The sequence below is a fragment of the Oryctolagus cuniculus genome, chromosome 6 (genome assembly GCF_051225735.1).
Source record: "Oryctolagus cuniculus isolate XC-2025 breed Fujian yellow rabbit chromosome 6, ASM5122573v1, whole genome shotgun sequence".
Taxonomy (NCBI): Eukaryota; Metazoa; Chordata; class Mammalia; order Lagomorpha; family Leporidae; genus Oryctolagus; species Oryctolagus cuniculus.
In genome coordinates this window covers 22,490,701-22,510,824 of record NC_142872.1, presented here as the reverse complement: position 1 = coordinate 22,510,824, position 20,124 = coordinate 22,490,701, and the positions used below count along the sequence as shown (strand labels likewise).

Genomic DNA, 20,124 nt, shown 5'->3' with positions numbered 1-20,124 from the left:
GCTTTTCAGAATTTAGAATACAAAACTCTATAATTAATGGATACACCATTTAAAAATGTTATGAAAAGTTTTCTTTTCTTTTCTTTTTTTTTTTTTTTTTGACAGGCAGAGTGGACAGTGAGAGAGAGACAGAGAGAAAGGTCTTCCTTTTTGCCGTTGGTTCACCCTCCAATGGCCGCCGCGGCTGGCGCACCGCGCTGATCTGATGGCAGGAGCCAGGTACTTACCCTGGTCTCCCATGGGGTGCAGGGCCCAAGCACCTGGGCCATCCTCCACTGCACTCCCTGGCTACAGCAGAGAGCTGGCCTGGAAGAGGGGCAACCGGGACAGAATCCGACGCCCCAACCGGGACTAGAACCCGATGTGCCAGCGCCGCAAGGTGGAGGATTAGCCTAGTGAGCTGCGGTGCCGGCCGAAAAGTTTTAATTTTATCTAGAGGCTTTTAACTCTGTTAGGAATTCAGTGAATTTTTTAAATAATATATATGAGGATTTGATTTTTGAATTATTTTTCTTTATAAAATCTACTGTCAAATCCACAATGTGGTGGGGGCATTTGTTACCAAGTTGAATGAAGATTGTGTTGTCATAAGGATTTAGATAGTATACGGAAGAGTCGGACATACCATAATGGCCTACATTTCAAACTTTTTACTCTAAATATTTCTCTCTTCCATTAATGTGGATCATTGTTTTCAAGCTGGTGCATATTTGCTTGTCTTATTAAAATTATCTTGCTGAAAATAAATCCATTATTGCTTAATAAGGACTCTCAAATTTAAGAACTGTAAAGATTCAAGTTTCAAACAACAAGAAAAGCATGGTTTAGGGGTGTTGGCCAAATCCAGCTCACCAACTGTTTTTGTAAATAAAATTTTATAAAAACAGCCATGCTTCTTTGTTTACATATGGTCTGTAGCTGCTTTCACATGAAATCCTATGGCCTGCAAAGTCTAAAACACTATCTGTCCTTTTGTATAAAATGTTTGTCAGCCCCTGGTTTAGAGAAATGAGTTTTTGTTTATACCTGGCTTTTTTCAGAGTACATTATTTTTATCAAAATTAAGCAGAACATAGATTGGTTAAAACTTTTTTTAAATATAAAAAATGGCCACTGTTTAACATGTTGAAATATTTATATACATTTCTTCTGTGCTTACAAATTTAAATTTTTCAGTGAGTCTTTTCAAAGTTTGTTGTCAAACCTTAAACAAATAATTATATTTGATAGTTCTGTATTTTGGTGGGAGACAGCAAAATTGGAAATGGACCAGCCTGTCTGTAATGAAGGGTGATTTATCATTCCTGTAATTTTGTATGTGGCTCCATTCCTTTAACTTATCAACTTAAATAGTTTAAGTAGACTTAAGTGTTTTCAATGACTTATTTATTTTTTATTCTTGTCATTTCTACTCCGGATTTATTATGTTTTAGGTGAGTAAAGGGGTTTGCCTATGGTAGACGCTCAAAGGAATAGAGTTTTTAATTCCCCCAGTAAGGTTTGCGAAATAGAGACTAATGGATAGACTACCACGAATGGTTTTAAGAGAAAGTAAGTTTTGGTTGTTGAAAACAAAGCTTGATTGTCTTTGAAAATTCTTTCTCTGGAACTGAAATTTTCCCTGTATATGTGTTCATTTTCTTGTTTCCTCTTTCTTTGGTTCCCGTTGGGCTCATTTCTTTGTCTTCCAGGCAGTAGCAGCAGCAGTAGTTCAGACTCCACATGTTCTGTCATAGAGAAACCTCTGGATAAGTTCTTGCCTAGTGAGTGGTAGCTCTTAAATACTCTAACAGAGCTTTGGCTTTGCCATAACCCATGGGCTTCATTGAGAAATGCTGCACCGCTCCTGTCATTCCTTGAAGAAAACATGTTGGACTTCTCTGTAGAACAAAGCATGCGATGCTCCCCTCCCTCCTTCATTGCTTTCAGTTAACCGTGATTGGTAAACATGTGCTTTAGCTTATGTTTGAGACAATGGAAGAGAGATTCATGCTTTTGCAATTGAGATAATGTAACGAGAGCTAGTAAGCTGTACAAGAGAATGATTCTTGGGTTTTTTTTTTTTTATGTTTCATGATACATTTCTAATCCTGGTCAGTATAAGGGACATGCAATAAGAAAGCCTGCATTTGGAAAAGTACAGATTGCATTTGGAAGTACACCTGTATGCATTATAGCATGTCATACAGTTAACATACAGTTTATACCTTGATGTTCTATTCTTAGCAGTAGTTTAAGATTGAAGTCTCTTAAATAAAGAAAAATGTAAAGATTGAAGCAGGTTCAGAGAAATTGAATGGCATTTTACTTCAAATGAACACATATTCCTATTTCTAAATCACCTGATAGATTTAAAGACATTTTCTGTGATGTGATTGGAGAATTTAGAACCACATGAAAACATTTATGTTGCATCTATCTTGACTTATTCCAAACTCAAAGAATTTCCTTGAACCTTAATTAAGTTGAAAAGTATTAATTTTATCTATATTTTATTTCCAGAAAAAAAGAGAAATGAAGTTTTTTGTACTAGCTTGCAGCTTACTGTCTTTTAAAGCATTATCTGTATACTTGCCCTTTCCAAACTAATAAAAATAATTGCTTATTGTTTTAGCTTTTTAGAGGAAGAATTCCAAGAATATTGGAAGTATATTTTCTCTATTGACAATTTTTAAGCAAGTTACCAAGATAATTTCAGAGGATAGTTTTATAAATATATGAAATTGCTTTAGAAACCATTGTGGAAGTATAATTTTGTATTCTAACCTGTGAAATAGAAGAAAATGTCTGAGTAGGAGGCATTTTAATTTAATTTTTAAAAGCTTACCTTAATTCTTAAAGAATAGTTAAATAAAAGTATGCTAAGAGTTGTAGTTTATTCAAGTTTTAACTGCAGTTTGCTTACCTAGCACTTGACATTTTTTTTGTTGTAATGTGAGTGTATCAGTGAAGTGGAGAGATGATTGTCCCAGCATGTGGTTGCTGTGTGTAACTTGTATGTACCCTCCCTTTACAAAATATGAATGGCCTTTGTTTAGGTGTCTGTTGCTTGAATCATCAGTTGGCATCTACTTCTATAGAATTATTACAGTTATCCTTAATAATTTACCGATAGATTGAATGTAAGCATCTTACTGCACAGGTGTACTTCATTTTATTTAGAAAATTGCTTGTAAGTCGAATTAGATAATTAAATATATTGGGAGTACTGGCTGTCTTTAAAAATTCTTTCTTAAATCCTTTTTAAACCAAATATTTAGTGCAAATCACCATAATCTGTTTAGTTGGTTCAAATTTTTGTGTTGGATTTTCTTAAAGTGGGGAACACCTGTAATATGGATCTTTATACTAGAAGAAACATTGAATTGGGAAAACTTGGAAGTGAACAATGTGAATTTTGCTTTTTTAATTTACCTTTTTTTAAAATTGGTTTAATTTTCTGCTTTGTCCTTTTAAATAATTTCCCAGGTCTTAACAAATTCCCAATTCTATGTCTACCATCAGCATAACCATGTGGTGCTGAACAATTACATTTGCAGGAGTTTGGGAATGAACGTGAGCTCTTGAGATTGATTTGAGTTGTGAAATTAGACTAAATTAATCTTGTTCTTGCTTAAATCACATCTCTCATTGTGTTGAAAATGCTTTCTTTTTACTTGAGCTTTATTTCAGTTTTGATAATGTTTTGATTTATTTCTATACTTATACTATAAATGAATGCTATTATACATTTTTCTTTGTTTTATGAAAGAAATAATGTTTTCCTTTTTTCCTCCTCATCTCTGTGCGTTCGCTTCCTGTCTGCGATTTGCTTACTACTTCTTATTGCAAGATCAAGCAGGTTGGTGTGATTGATTTGCACTCCACGTGGTACAATTATTTTTCCTATAAAGACCTTTGTTATTCAAATACATTATATTTTTAAAATTTAATACTTTTTTTACAAGGTAAGTATCCATCTTTTATATTTTAAAAAATCTTTTGGTGTCAGCTTTTTTTTTTTTTTTTTAAGAAAAAGCTTCCTTTATTCATAAATTCTTAAAGCTGTATTAAACCAGATTTTGGCAGTACAAATGTAAATGATTTCATAGTCAAACATTTTCTCTGAAAGTCAGGAGTCAGATGCCTGATATCCTGTGCCCGTGGTGCTCCTGCGATAAAAGTCCCATTCATTCACTCTGTATTCCCTGAGTTTCTTCCCTTGTCCTTTCCTTGGCCAGTTGACCTTCACAGTTTTATTAGAGCACGTGGCCATGGACAGTTAAAATGTCACTAGTTCTGTTTGACTCAATTAACGGTTCTTTACACCATTAACTTTTTAATCGTTTACTTGAAATTTTTCACTGATTTTTTTTGTCATGCAGAATTAAAAAATATTTAATGAAAGTGGCTTTTAACTTTTGCAACATTTTTAAATGCCTGGTTTGAAGAGTTGGTGCATATTGACATTTAGTTAAAATATTATTTGGGAAGCAGTACAGTGATTTGCCAAACTGATGCTTGCCTAGAGTAATATATTACTTAAACTAATCCTAGAAGCATTTGTGTGATCGTTATGAAACTGTTATAAGAGGGTGGTAAGATTTTTACTCCCAAAGCATCAGTTTGAAAAAATTACCTGAATGGTTTTGAGTTACTAAACTGAATTACCTAGTATTAAATCATCAATAGCCATGTGGTTTTGTACTTCTGCATTAAAAATCTTTTTGTTTTACTGTCTCCTATGGGTTTTGAAACTTCTTAACTATTTTTTTTATTTTTTTTTTTATTTTTTTTTTTATTTTTTTTTGACAGGCAGAGTGGACAGTGAGAGAGAGAGACAGAGAGAAAGGTCTTCCTTTGCCGTTGGTTCACCCTCCAATGGCTGCCGCGGCCGGCGCGCTGCGGCCGGCGCACCGCGCTGATCCGATGGCAGGAGCCAGGAGCCAGGTGCTTTTCCTGGTCTCCCATGGGGTGCAGGGCCCAAGCACCTGGGCCATCCTCCACTGCACTCCCTGGCCACAGCAGAGAGCTGGCCTGGAAGAGGTGCAACCGGGACAGAATCCGGCGCCCCAACCGGGACTAGAACCCGGTGTGCCGGCGCCGCTAGGCGGAGGATTAGCCTAGTGAGCCGCGGCGCCGGCAAGAAACTTCTTAACTATTAACAAAGCAATTAGAAGCCTAAAAATTCTTGTTTGTATAGTTGATCTGTTAATTTTCTCTATACCATTAAAATATATGTCAATATATATATATTATTTTTGCCTTAACATTTTCTTTAAATACTTATCTGAAACAAAAAGGAAGTTACAGTTTTTTAAATGCATGCACTTATTGAATACCTAAGCATATACTGTCCTCCCTTAAATTTCTAAGAAATAGTAATACTGATGGGAAATCCTGTCTAGGAATTCCTTTGGGAATAGGAATTAAATTATTTTAAAAAAAGTTTTTTTGACTGTATCAGATTTGATACAAGTGACTGTGCCAAACAAACCAACAGAATCAGGTCTACATCCTGGCTTTTGGAATGCAATGAATCACACCATACCAGAGCATGAATTTGGATCAGTGCTTTTATTTACTTTTATTTAATTTGTTTTATGGCTTAGATTTGCTTTGGACTTAACAGCTCTGTAGAGATGAAGGGTAGTGGATTTTTTAGACTATATTTTTGTTCTAAAGAGTTAAAGCCTTTGAGTCATTCTTTATCTCATGATTCCTGAAAGAATCTATTCAGATATGTATCTCCATCATAATTATTTTTCAGTTCTTTTTCCTTGCTAGCAGGAGGAATTGGAGTTTGAGTGGAGACATTAACAGTTTATAAACTCTGCTGGTATATCTCTTCTTCTATGGTCCTTTGGGAAAGAAGTTAAAAATGACAGATTTCAGGAGAGCCTCAGACCAATTCCATGAAAGGTTTGGGTTTCTGAGGGAATGTCTGTTTCTAAGAAATTGTGTTACTAGAAATGAATGGTCTTTGATTCTGTTTTCAGAACTAGCTTAATAAGCCAGTTTTCATTTTCTCTTGAGTTTCAGAATTTTGAAATTCATCAATAAACTTTCATCCATCCACCAATTAAATATGTATAAAACACTCTGATAGACATTATAATCCAAATAATCCATGGGAGCTGTATTCCGGGTTTTTTATTTGGCAGTGTTTCTACTGATATTTGGCACTTAGCATATTTTTTAAAAGATTATGTATTTATTTGAAATACAGAGTTACTGAGAGGCAGAGGCAGAGAGAGAAGCCATCCACTGGTTCACTCCACAGTGGTTGGAACTGGGCTGATCCAAAGCCAGAAGCCTGTAGCTTCTGGATCTCCCACACAGGTACAGGGACCCAAGTTGGGCCATCCTCTCCTGCCTTTCCAGGCCATAGCTGAGAGCTGGATTAGAAGTGGACCAGCTGAGACTCAAACCAGTACCCATATGGGATGCCAGTACTGCAGGCGGCAGCTTTACCCACAGTGCCGGTCCCAGTACTTAGCATATTTAGTCTGACTTAGGGAAGACTTAGGATCCTGAGTTGGCATAAGAACAAGCTATTTTAGTTATTCGTTTAGATTATGATGATCTAGCATGACAGCTCACCCCCTGTGAGTTACCTGGTCATTGCTATGTAACTGTTGTATAATTAGTGTAGAATTTCTTTTTTTATATATTTATTAAATAAAGTACTTTTTAAGTAATTTTTTTTTTTTTGACAGGCAGAGTGGACAGTGAGAGAGAGAGACAGAGAGAAAGGTCTTCCTTTGCCGTTGGTTCACCCTCCAATGGCCGTTGCGGCCGGCGCGCTGCGGCCGGCGCACCGCGCTGATCCGATGGCAGGATCCAGGAGCCAGGTGCTTTTCCTGGTCTCCCATGGGGTGCAGGGCCCAAGCACTTGGGCCATCCTCCACTGCACTCCCTGGCCACAGCAGAGAGCTGGCCTGGAAGAGGGGCAACCGGGACAGAATCCGGCACCCCAACCGGGACTAGAACCCGGTGTGCCGGCGCCGCTAGGCGGAGGATTAGCCTAGTGAGCCGCGGCGCCGGCCTAGTAATTTTATTAAATAAAAACTTTAGAAAACTCTGAAAAATAAAACCTGTTTCATATGAATTCTGTCTGATATTTTTATCTGTGCATTTTATACTTTTATATAACTTTGACTTATATACTTTATGTGGTTTTGGGGAAGATATTTTGAGAAGCTGCTTGATTTTGTGCTTGGTTATCAGGAAAAAGTAATTGAAGAATCATTTTGATTTTTTTAATGTTGGGGAACAAAAATTTTTTGTTTGACTTTTCTGTTTATCTTTATTTCCCTTTTGTTTCTACTCATCTATTTTGCTTCTCTTTCTCATACTTTTCTTCTTAGTTATCATGGCACAATTGGATAATAGTTTGAATGTAGCAATGAGTTAAAAAGTTATTGTAGAAACATAACAAATAGAAATGAAGGGTATTATTGGTTTGATTTCTTTAAAATGCTGATATTTGATTTTGTGTTTCTGAGGAGTATAGGCACTTCTAAACTGAAGATAATTTATAAGTCTAAAACAGTGACTAATTTAGTGATTGTTGCAATTGAATGACTCAAATAGGTAAAAAGAAAGTTTCCCCAGATAAGATGGTTGAAATGCAAGCAAAAATTGATAAGGAGAGAAAAGCACTTGAAACAAAGCTTGATATGGAAGAAGAAGAAAGAAACAAGGCTAGAGCTGAATTAGAAAAACGGGAAAAAGATCTTCTTAAAGCCCAGTGAGTATTATTAAATTGAGATGGGTTTGTGATCTAAATTTCTAGTGTTTTTCATAGGATATATAAGCAGGAAAATTTAATAGTAATGAAAAGCTTTATTTTTTATCTCCAGTGTTACTGTTTTAGATAGAAGATCCTATTGTATGTGATATATTTCTAAGATTAGCTCTGTTTTCATTATTTCATCTCTGTGTGGGAGTAAAAAAAACAATCTGTGAATTTGAATTATGGATTGAGTCCTGAATTAATACTACCCAGTGGTATAATTTGTTAGAGATGTTAAATAATTATATTTCTGTTTTGAAATTGTGATTCAAATTCTTGTTAAATTTTTGGAAATGAAATCAGGAGAACAGTGTACAATACTGAATATAAAGGACTCTCATTTAAAAAAAAAAGATTTATTATTTTTCAAAGTCAGAATTAGAGACACACAGAGATCAATCTTCCATCTGCTGATTCACTCCCCAGATAGCCACCAAGGCCAGCACTGGGCCAGTCTGAAGCCAGGATCCAGGAGCCTCATCTGAGTCTCTCTTGTGGATGGCAGAGGCTCAAACACATGGGCCATCTTCTGTTGCTTTTCCCAGGCCATTAGCAGGTACCTGGATTAGAAGCAGAGCAACCATGATACCAACTGGTGCCCATTTGGGATGCCAGTGTTACAGGTGGCGCTGTTACTATGCCGCAGTGATGGCCCCTAAAATACTCTGATTTTATTCAACAGACAAGAGCATCAGTCTTTGCTGGAAAAATTATCTGCACTGGAGAAGAAGGTCATTGTTGGTGGTGTTGATTTGTTGGCCAAAGCTGAAGAACAAGAAAAACTTCTTGAAGAATCTAATATGGAGCTGGAAGAAAGGAGGAAAAGAGCAGAGCAACTTCGCAAAGAACTCGAGGAGAAAGAGGTGATGTGACTTTGTGTTCTTAGTTCAATACTTTACCTAAGTTATTTAACTTCTTAAATAAAAAGCTAAATAGTTATTTTCTTAATGAAATTTTAAAGCAGAATTATAGATTGCTTTGAAGTTAGTAATTGCTGAGCATATGATTTGTAAAAAAACTGAATTTGTGATTTAACAAAAAAAATTTGTGAAGATTACCAATTTTTGCCATAGCAAGAACGCTTGGATATTGAAGAAAAATATACCAGTTTGCAAGAAGAAGCACAGGGAAAGACCAAGAAATTAAAGAAAGTGTGGACAATGCTGATGGCTGCAAAGTCGGAGGTCAGTCTCTTAGAAATTACTTATGGGGCAGTTGTTTATCCTAGAGGCTGAGATACCTCATCCCACATCAGAGTGCCCGGGTTGATTCCAGCTCAAGCTCCTGACTCCAGCTTCCTGCGAATGCTAACCCTGAGAGGCAGAAGTCATGACTTCAGTAGTTGGGTACCTGCCACTCATGTGAGAAACCTGGATTTAATCCCAGGCTGCCTGCTCCTGCGCACCCCAGTCCTGGCTGTTGCAGGCGTCTGGGGAGTGATCCCGGGGATGAGAGAATGCACTCTCTTCTGTGTGTCTGTCTGTCCTTCTCTCTCTGCCTATCTGCCTCTCAAATAAAGGCGAGAAACATTACCTTCAAGTAAAATTCTGAATTTTTAAAAAGGAGTCCCTTTTTTAAAAAAATTTATTTTGTGCTGGCATTTAGTAAAGTGGGTTAAGCCACTGCCTGTGATGTCAGCGTCTCATATGGATGCTGGTTCAAATTCTGGCTGCTCCCCTTCTGATCCAGCTCCCTGCTAATGTGCCTGGGAAAGCATCAGAGGATGACACAAGTACTTAAGTCCCTGCACCCACATGGAAGGCCCAGATGAAGTTCCTGGCTTAGGCCTGAGCCAGTCCCAGCTGTTATAGCCATTTGGAGAGTGAACCAGCATATGGAAGATTGTCTCTCTGTCTCTCCAACTCTGTCTTCCAGATAAATAAATAAATATGATTAAAGAGAGATTTATTTATTTATGTGAAAGACAGTTTAAAAAGATAGATCTTCCATCCACTGGTTCATTCCCCAAGTGGCTGCAATGGCTAGGGCTAGGCCAAGCTGAAGCAAGGAATCAGGAACTCCATCTGGGTTTCCCACATGGGTATTGGATCCAACATTTGGGCCATCTTCCACTGCTTTCCCAAGTACATTAGCAGGGAATTGGATTGGAAGTGGAGCAACCAGGACCCAAGCCGGCACTCATATGGTATTCCAGCATTGCTGCTGGTAGCCTTAACCCTCTCTGCCACAATGCCACCCCAGAAGTTTTGTTGAGTAAAAATTCATAAGTAGGGACAGGTGTTGTAGTGTGACCAGGTTAAGCCACCAACTGCTATGCTGGCATCCTGCATGGGTGCTGATTTGAATCCCAGATGCTCAACTTCTTGTCCAGCTCCCTGCTAATGGCCTAGGAAAAGCAGCAGAACATGGCCCAAATGCTGGAGACCCTGCCACCCAGGTGGGAGACCCAAATGAAGCTCCTGGATTGCACCTGGTTCATCCCTGGCTGTTGTGGTTGCTTGGGGAGTCAACCAGTGAGTAGAAGCCCTCTCTGTGTCTCTCCTTTTTTTGTTAACTCTGACTTTCAAATAAATATATAAATAAATCTTAAAAAAAAAGTGTGTAAGTAAGTTTAATATGTGCTTCTGATTTTAATGAAATAAAATTTTTCCTTTATGTTTAATTTTTAATTGTAACTATTAAACTAATTTTAGCTTTTAAACTTTTGCTCCTTAACTAATAATATGAATAGATGGAGGTAGTGTCATTCTACCCATATTTTTTTTTAAAGATTTTATTTATTTATTTGTTTATTTGAAAGGCCAAGTTAGAGAGAGAGAGAGTGAGTGAGAGAGAGAGAGAGAGAGAGAGAGATATCTTCCATGTACCTCTTCACTTCCCAAATGACTACAACGGCCGGGGTTGGGCCAGGCTGAAGTCAGGAGCCAGAAGCTTTAACCAGGTCTCCCATATGGGTACAAGGACCCAAGCACTTGGGCCATCCTCTGCTGCTTTCCCAGGTGCCTTAGTAGGAAGCTGGATCAGAAGTGGAGCAGCTGGGACTCGAAATGGTGCCCATGTGGGATCTGGCTGTTGCGCCACAGCGCCAGCCCCATTTTCTATCCATAATTTTGTATAAGAACTGGGTAAGGTCTCACAAGGCCTCTTGAATCAGTTTCCTCGGTCATGTGTAACTATTTTGTGTTTAACATCTTGCTTATGAATAATATTTCCATGAATTTTCTGGTAGATGGCTGATCTTCAGCAAGAACATCAGAGGGAAATAGAAGGCCTATTGGAGAATATCCGGCAACTAAGCCGAGAGCTTCGACTTCAGATGCTTATTATTGATAATTTTATACCTCAGGATTATCAGGTATGTGAAAAGTTCTCTCACCTGGATGGTTACTAGGGGTTGACTGGGGCTAAGAAACAAGCAAATTTAATTTCTAAGGTCATTGATGGTAAATATTTACACTTCATTATTGCCCCTAAATTTTACAGAATGAGTGCCATCGAGCTTTATTTTAGTTGTTAATTTTTTTAATATGGAACTCTCTCTGAGTGTCTAAGTATCCAAATAGGAATTTCTCAGCTCTTTGGAGGAACTCAGGTTTGTGTCAGTTTAGTCTTAAGGTGTAAGTCCTGTTCATATTAATTCAAATCCTTTATCATGTAAGTAGGATAAATAAAACCCTTGTGCTATTTCTCCCTGCTTATGGAGACTAGTTCTTGTTGTTTTTTTAAGATTTCTTTTATTTATTTATTTATTTATAAAGATTTATTTATTCGAGAGAGCTACACAGAGAGAGGAGAGGCAGAGAGGGAAAGAGAGACAGAGAGAGGTCTTCTATCCACTGGTTCACTCCCCAATTGGCTGCAATGGCCAGAGCTGCACCGATCTGAAGCCAGGAACCAGGAGCTGCTTCCAGGTCTCCCACACACGTCCAGGGACCCAAGGACTTGGGCCATCTTCTACTGCTTTCCCAGGCCATAGCAGAGAGCTGGATCAGAAGTGGAGTAGCTGGGACTCGAACTGGCACTCTGATAGGGGACGCAGGCGATCCTAAGAGGTGACTTAGCCCACTATGCCATAGCACCTGCCCTGAGACTTAGCTTTAAAAAAAAAAAAAAAAAAAGATTAATTAATTAATTTGAAAGGCAGAGTCACAGAGAGAGAGAGAGAGCGAGAGTTTCTATCTGCTGGTTTACTCCCCAAATGGTTGCAATGGCCAGGGGTGGGCCAGGCTGAAACCAGGAGCCAGGAGCTTCATCCAGGTCTTCCACGTGCGTACAGGGACCCAAGTACTTGGGCTATCTTCCACTACTTTCCAAGGTGCATTAGCACGGAATTGGATTGGAAGTGGAGTGGCCAGGATTTGAACTAGCACCCATATGGGATGCTGGCGTTGATGTCAGCAGTCCCAACCCACTGTGCCACAGTGCTGGCCCCTAAGACTTAACATTTTTAAAAAAATTTATATATGGGGAGGGGGCAAGGTTGTGTGCTCCCATCCACTGATTAACTTCAAAGATGCCTGCAATGACTGGGGTCTGGACAAGGGCCAAAGCTGGAAACCAGGAGCACAAGCAGGTTTTCCAATTGCAGGAACCAAATTACTTGAGCCTCTTCCGCAGCCCCTCAGGGTCTGTACCAGCAGGAAGCTGGAGTGATGAGCCAGAGGTGAGAATTGAACACAAGTGTGCCAGAGTAGAACATGGGCATCTCACCTGCTAGGCAAAATGCCCATTCCAAGATTTAACTGTCATCATTTAACATTATTAAAAGTTCTATGAATATTTTTCAATATTTTAAGTGTTATTAAGCATTAAATATAGGCTGGTTTTGACTCTTTTTAAAGGAAATGATTGAAAATTATGTCCATTGGAATGAAGACATTGGAGAATGGCAGTTGGTGAGTGTTGCACCTTTCATGAGGTACTGCTGACGTCCTTCCTCTGCTAGGAGTTGTGCTGGCTACCATGGGGAGGGAGAAGTTCCAGAGTGTGAGTCAGATAAGAATCCAGTATGTGGATGGGATGTTTTTCTAATTGACCGTAACACAGAGAGCAGGCAGGAGTCCATGACTTATGTGGGCTGAATGGTTTTGGGTCCCTTTCTGTCTTACTAGTGTAACTTCAGTGTATCTCGCAGTAATTTACCTAGATTATAGTATTGATTACTAATTATGACATTTCTCTCCCTTCTGTTTTTCTTTTTTTGAGAAATGTGTTGCCTACACAGGGAATAACATGAGGAAGCAAACTCCAGTACCTGATAAAAAGGAGAAAGATGTAAGATTACTTTAAAAAAAAAATACAGTTGCTTCTTTATAGAAATGGATCCTTAAATTGTGTTATTAGCCTGGTATCTATTAATAGGCTGTATTTGAAAATGACTAATGTTTTGGAAATAGTTGCTCTATGATTGGGTAATTATTAGTCCTGTCAATCATAATGGGAAACTTACCATTTCTACCAGAAGACTGACAGAAAGTCCTTCTTTGGAGTTCTCCTTTCACCACCTTTCCAGGCAATGGGGCTGTGGTTAGAAAGTACAATGAGTCTTTCTTTTCAAAATTAGTTCTGATCCTGGGTCACCAAGATGAGGGAGTAGCTTTAGGGAAAATGGCAACACTTTTTCTCTATCTTTAAGGAAGTTATAGTGTGTCAGGGCTTCTTATTCACCAAACTTTTGTTGAATACATTTTTTAAAAAGATTTATTTATTGTATTTGAAAGTCTGAGTTACAGCGAGAAACAGAGAGAGAGAGATCAATCTTGCATCCACCAATTCACTCTCCAAATGGCTACAATGACCAGGTCTGAGATAGACTGAAGCCAGGAGCCAGCAGTTTTCTCTGGGCCTCCCACGTGGGTGCAGGGTGCAAGCACTTAGACCATCCTCCATTGCCTTCCCAGGCACACCAGCAGGGAGCTGTATTGGAAGTGGAACACTCAGAACTCGAACTGGTGCTCATGTGGGATGCTGGCCCTGTAGACAGTGGCTTAACCCACTGTACCACAGCATTGGCCCCAGTTTTTACGATTTATTTACCTGAAGGGCAGAGTGGCAGGATGAGAGATGGGAGACAGAGAGAATCTTCCATTTGCTGGTTCACTCCCCAAATGCCTGCAACAGCTGTGGCTAGACTAGGCAGAAGCCAGCAGCCTGGAACTGCATCTGGGTCTTCCACCTGGATGGCATGGGCATTAGCAGGGAGCTGGATTAGAAGTGCTGAGTATCCAAGGCTCAACCAAGGTACTCCAACATGGAAAGCAGATGTCCCGTTGCACCACAATTCCCATCCATATTGAACATTTTATAGATATTGGGACTTGAAGATGTCTTTAGATATTTGTTTGCTTTTGTTTTCTATGTTGTTTTTAGAAATGTTTTCAGTATTTAAAATTTGCCCCCAAATCTGATTTAACTCTGCTGTGAGAGTGCTTTGTTTCTTTCTTTCCTTCAGCCCTTCGAAGTGGACCTTTCCCATGTGTATCTTGCCTATACTGAGGAGAGTCTGCGTCAGTCTTTGATGAAATTAGAAAGGCCACGGACTTCAAAGGGTAAAGCAAGGCCAAAGACGGGGAGAAGGTAAGGATTGTTCTTAAATTCCATGCAGTGAATACATTGAGATAGTCTAATTAGATACATTTAAAGAAAGGTAAAATATACTTATTTAGCCTGAGAAATATTTTTGCTGATGTATTAAAAATCAAATTTCTTATAAAATTACAATTTGAGTGAATAATTTGAATACTCCTGAGTTGTAAAATTTATTTTTAATCTATTCTGTTCTTCCCAGATGTATAATGGATCACCTGTTTGCTTATTTAATTCCCAAATTCTATTTTTTTTAAAAGATTTACTTATTTATTTGATAGGCAGAGTTACAGAGAAGCAGAGGCAGAGAGATAGAGAGGGAAAGACAGAGAGGTTTTCCATCTACTGGTTCATTCCCCAGATGGCCACAACGGCTGGAGCTATGTCAGTTCAAAGCCAGTAGCCTGGGGCTTCTTCTGGTCTCCCACATGGGTGCAGGGGCCCAAGGACTTGGACCATCTCTTACTGCTTTCCCTGGCCATAGCAGGGAGCTGGATTGGAAGTGGAGCACCTGGGACTTGAACTGGCACCCATATGGGATGCTAGCACTATAGGCGGCAGCTTTAACAGCTGCTCCACGGCACCGGCCCCCAGTTCCTGAATTCTTACATCTTCTAGTGAAATGCTGGTTAGTTTTTCTCGTTAGACTCCAACATATTGTGCTATTTTGAATAGCTTTCCTATCATAAGCATTCCCCAAGAACTTTGATTTTTTTGAATGACCAGTGAAGGGAAGCTTCTCTGGCTGTCTTTCCTGCTCTTTTGGGTGCGACTCTGACTGTTGGGTGGTATCTGTATATCATCACATAAGCCCACGGAAATCAGAATGTGGGAGTTCTGGGCTAGAGCTTTATTTCTTGTTTCCCTTCCCTTCACTGAGGGGTATTCAGCATATTCCATGTGATTCTAAGACTTGAAATTCCTGAAATGTTAGAAAATAACGAGCTGGGGCCAGCGCTGTGGCGTAGCTTCCCCATATGGGTGCTGCTTCGAGTCCCAGCTGCTCCGCTTCTGATCCAGATCTCTACTATGGCCTGGGAAAGCAGTGGAAGATGGCCCAAGTGCTTGGGCCCCTGTACCCATGTGGGAGATCCAGAAGAAGCTCCTGGCTCCTGGCTTCTGACTGGCCCAGCTCTGGCTATTGTGGCCATTTGGGGAGTGAGCCAGGAGATAGAAGACCTCTCTCTCTGCCTCTTCCTCTCTGTAACTCTGCCTTTTGAATAAATAAATAAATCTTAGAAAAAAAAAAAAAAACCTGCTTTTTCCCTGCTTTAAGTACCTGGACTTCTAAGTTGTATGTAGGGAGAAGTTGTATATGGTCTTAATGTTTTTGTGTTACATCACCTCAAAGACATAACCTAACACTTATAATTTAGGGATAATGGCACTTGGAGTTAGTTGCATATTAAAAGTATATACATTTTTGCTGGCGCCATGGCTAACTAGGCTAATCCTCCTCCTGCGGCGCCAGCACCCCGGGTTCTAGTCCTGGTCAGGGCTCCAGATTCTGTCCCGGTTGCTCCTCTTCCAGTCCAGCTCTCTGCTGTGGCCTGGGAGTGCAGTGGAGGATGGTCCAAGTGCTTGGGCCCTGCACCCGCATGGGAGACCGGGAAGAAGCACCTGGCTCCTGGCTTCGGATCAGCACCGGCCGCGGTGACCTTTGCGGGGGTGAACCAACAGAAAAGGAAGACCTTTCTCTCTGTCTCTCCCTCTCACTGTCCATTCTGCCTGTCAAAAAAAAAAAGTATACACATTTTTATGTTCTTTAGCATTTAGGTGAGAGGTTACAAACTTTCATACATATGTATGAAAGTATTTGCCACAAGAGATAATCAAGGGATTCACCTGAATATTTGGCAACCACACAGCTCACTTGGCCTGGTCACATGGTGTAGAAAGTGGAAACTATCGTCTGCCCGTCCCTTCACAGCTCTGGCATGGTGGAGTGGGGTGGCAGCCTCTTGTCCCTCCTCAAGGTGACCTTCCCTAGCCTGCTCAGTGTCAGACGCTGGCCTGTTTCTGGGCTCCGGCCACGCTGTGTGTCTGCTACAGGATGTGTCTGTGTTTCCACCTTCTAAGAAAGCATTTGTGCTGTCCTTTTCTCTTCTCCAAACAGAAAACGTTCTGCAAAGCCTGAAACTGTGATTGACTCTTTGCTACAGTAAATGTTATAGACTTGAAGTTACAATAAAAATTAATGATATTCTCATGGCTGGACAAAATCTTTAATTAAAACATTGAAGACGTCTGTGTAATTTCAAATAATGGAAGCTGTAAATCATGACGTAAGACTGGAAATAATTTACTTAATAACGTTTAGTCTGTATATATTAATATGACATACTGAAATTGTACAACTGGTGATTGTTCAAATTGTCACACTCCTCTTCAGTTGTATTGTGTAGGGAGCCTGGAGGAGCTTTTTGTGCTATATAGATTGGCGGTTTAGATGTATGTATAAATCTGCTAGTGATTTACTCAACTTACGTATATTTAAATACCAGAATTTCAAAATAGTAAAAAAGTGTGTCCTGTTTTGCACATGGGAAGTAGCAGATTGAATTGTCCTGTGTTGTGCTGTTAGATGTGAATGTTGAGGTGCATAGCTGAGAAATGATTCTCTCCTCACACTCTCCTGCCCAGCCTGCTTCAGTAAGTCCTAGTGTTTATACTAATGTTCGTTGCATCTTAAGTGTAAGATGATTGGTCTTAGTGGTCTTCCGTAGAAAATTTTATGATTCATCAGTCAATCTTTGAAAGCATACTTTTTTTTTAAAGGTGAAGCTGTGTTTCATCTGGACTTTTTTTCACTTTGAATTCAAGTGTACTTCCTTTGTTGCTCTTGTTTCATGTTCCCTTAAAACACGGAATTGTACCTAAGTACAGGTGGTACAGAAAGCTAGGAAGCTGAAGTACTGGCCACTTGTGTGTGTTTGGACTTGTGTTTTCTAAAGGTTCACTTTGAAGTGTGGCCTATGGGTGCTTGGCTTTGCTTGATTCCAAATTTTGGTGGGAATGATTCTGTGTCTTCCAATTTAGAAGGGTTTGCATTTTCCAGAAAAATTCATTCAAGGAAAAAAAAAATCATCTTTTAATCTTTTAAAACACCATGTTTGGGTTTTGTTCTTATTTTATAACAATAAAACTTTCTTCGAATTTCCTATGTTGGTTAACCCACTTAAACCATATTCCTTTAAAAATACAAATTATGTGTTATAGTAATTTGTAATAGATAGAATTACTTGTTCTTTGATTGAATGCTTTAAAACATTTTTATGTTTTTTGAAAGCTAAGCTACTACTCCTGAACCACTTAATGTATCTTTTGTGGGTTTTTAAGTTACATAATCAGGGATGGGCAGAGTGGTACAGTGGGTTAAACCATGGATGGGGATGACTCCACCCGTATCAGAGTGCTGATTTGATTCCTGACTCCTGTGCTTCTGACCCACCTTCCTGCTGATGCATCCCTGAGGCAGCGAGTGGTGGCGTAAGTGCGGGAGACCTGGATGGAGTTCCTGGATGTGGGCTTTGTCCTGCGCAGGCCTGGCTGTTACGGGCATTTGGGGGATGAACCAGTGGATGAAAGAGTCCTCTCTCTTTCTCTCTCTCTCTCTTTGCCTGCTTCTGCCTTTAAAATAAATACACTTTAAAATTATGTAATCAGTTTTGAAATACATTGGTTGCAAGTTTTAAACCTCTCAAATTAGTATTTATTAGCTGTTATCAGTTTGGTTAAATATTGGTTTGCAATTTCTAATGGGCACATAGTGTGGAGATGAGTGAAAATGGAAGATGGTGAGGTGGTGGTAAAAATGTGTCCATAAGTTTAAAGTGCATTCCGGAAGTGGAATATTAACTGGCCTGTGCATGGTGAGTATTTCCTAGGTCCTGAGAATTCATTTCGCTGGTGGCATTTTCTTTGTGGGGTGTAAGATAGTTAGCTGATAACTGCTCCGTGGGACCCTTCTTTGATACTGCAAAAACTTGAGGTGAACATGTGTCTTGTAAGAGTTTTTGGGACAGTATATCTTGACAAATGTTACATGTTTTGGTAATGCATCTGTAAGTGTTAGTAATTACAGAAATCTTAATTTTTAAGATCAATGCTGCTTCTTTTTAACCATTAGCAATTCAGGTAGAAAACGAATAACTTTTGAATTATTTTAGAACATTATAGAAATTTAAGCTATTCTGTTACATATTTTTTCTGTTTTACCCCAACACAGTAAGGAAAACACATCTATGAAAAGTCAAAATACTGAGAAATTTTTGAAGCAGGCTGCGTTATCATTTGAGCATTTGTGTTAGGACAATGCTTACATCAGATGAATACTAAATATTCATCCTGAGAGATAGGAAACTGACCATGAAAGCCAGCCTTGGATATGGAATGAAAATATGGGCAGTGACTTGGAGCTGTTCATTTAACTCCGGCTCTAGGAGTTCTGTGGTTTCTTCACGTTTACTGTGCCTTTGTCCACAGATGAAGTATTTTGTAACTTCAGTGTTAATTTCGTGAATGAATATAGATGAACAAACCTCCTTATGTGAAATAAATATGCAGATTTAAAATGAAATGAGTGGCACATATATATAAATAAGTTTTTGAATGAGTATTCTCTTTTCCATTTAATTTAAGAAGTAATATTTATTTATTAAAAGGAGCTTTGGTCAAATGTTAGGGTTTATAGTATATTCTTTAATAACCCTGTAATTATATATAAAAATAGGTAGTGTTTTAAAATATAATCATATTCCTTGTTTTTGTTCAGATTCTTGTAAATATAAGATTAATCAAGGGCGTAGGGATCTGCGTCTGCACGTTTGTTCTGTAAATAGAATCCTCTCAACAAGCTGTGTTATTTACCTTCTGGAAAAAGGGTGATTTCTTTCTGCATCAAGAAGTTTAAGGATGTGCTAGCAGAGAGAGGAGTGCTACTTTGTCTGCAGTGTGCTTTAAAAATTATTATGGTTTAGGGACTTTTTTTGTTGTTTGCTCGTTTTTGTTTTTGTTTTTTTAGTTTGCTTCTAATCTTTCCCCTTAGCTCGCCTGAAGGAAAGTCCATGTCTTTGCATCAGGGCCATGAATTAAGGAATGGGACAGTTTACATTTAAGAAGGCCAGTGTCTTCCCAGTTTCCTCACATGTACATTTATTTTCATTTTTAATTATCTTTGTTTCTAAAATACTAGAAAAAAACATAGGTCTTCCTCGTGCCTTTGAACTTACACTGTATTCTGACTTAAATCATTGATAATTTCAGTAGCATTACTACAATGCTGTATATTGGCTAGAATTACAAATTGAACGATGAGTTTGTTGCATTGATTTTGAAAGCCACACTTGCATTTTATTTTATGTATAATTTGTATTTGTTCAAATTGTATTATATCAGTATTGTATGTTTACAAGCAGCATGGTTAAATAAGAAATAAAAATCTTTTACCAAGTGCCTATAGTAGTGGTCTTTTATGAATGCTTGTGTTTATTTCCATCCTGAGGTTAATGAGCAGGTTCTTTGCATTTGTACTCTAAAGGTCATGTGGTTAAAGAGAACTGTGTGTTTCCCACCCAGAAATTCTTAATGTGTGGGAGTTTTAAACAGAAGTCATCGAGAAATAGACATTTGGGAGAGAGATTTTTAAATATACTTCTCACTGATTTAAGTTTATTTTTCCACTGAGAATATTCAAGTTTTGTTGTCCTTTGCATTAGGTTTTTGAGAACAGAGACCAGTTCTCCAGTCATACCTTAAAGAAACATGTGCAAAATGTAGCCCACTGAAAGGTGAGATGAAAC

At 38.8% G+C, this 20,124-nt stretch overlaps 1 protein-coding gene across 6 annotated transcripts in view; it reads left to right on the top strand.

Annotated features, from left to right (window-relative positions):
* Nucleotides 1-19,779, top strand: part of KIF3A (kinesin family member 3A) — a 62,068-nt gene extending 42,289 nt beyond the window's left edge. The window contains exons 10-19 of one of the 6 annotated variants that reach the window (XM_070076090.2): nt 1,692-1,763; nt 3,833-3,841; nt 7,576-7,732; nt 8,460-8,640; nt 8,851-8,961; nt 10,968-11,093; nt 12,580-12,633; nt 12,944-13,012; nt 14,190-14,314; nt 16,440-19,779. In XM_070076090.2, the coding sequence (XP_069932191.2) occupies nt 1,692-1,763; nt 3,833-3,841; nt 7,576-7,732; nt 8,460-8,640; nt 8,851-8,961; nt 10,968-11,093; nt 12,580-12,633; nt 12,944-13,012; nt 14,190-14,314; nt 16,440-16,488 (953 nt within the window). In that variant the 3' untranslated portion in view covers nt 16,489-19,779. Of the gene's footprint in view, nt 1-1,691; nt 1,764-3,832; nt 3,948-7,575; nt 7,733-8,459; nt 8,641-8,850; nt 8,962-10,967; nt 11,094-12,579; nt 12,634-12,943; nt 13,013-14,189; nt 14,315-16,439 lie in introns of those variants that run through there. The other 5 variants (XM_070076092.2, XM_070076091.2, XM_070076093.2 and 2 more) reach the window with 5 other exon arrangements.
* The last annotated feature ends 345 nt before the right edge of the window (nt 19,780-20,124 follow it).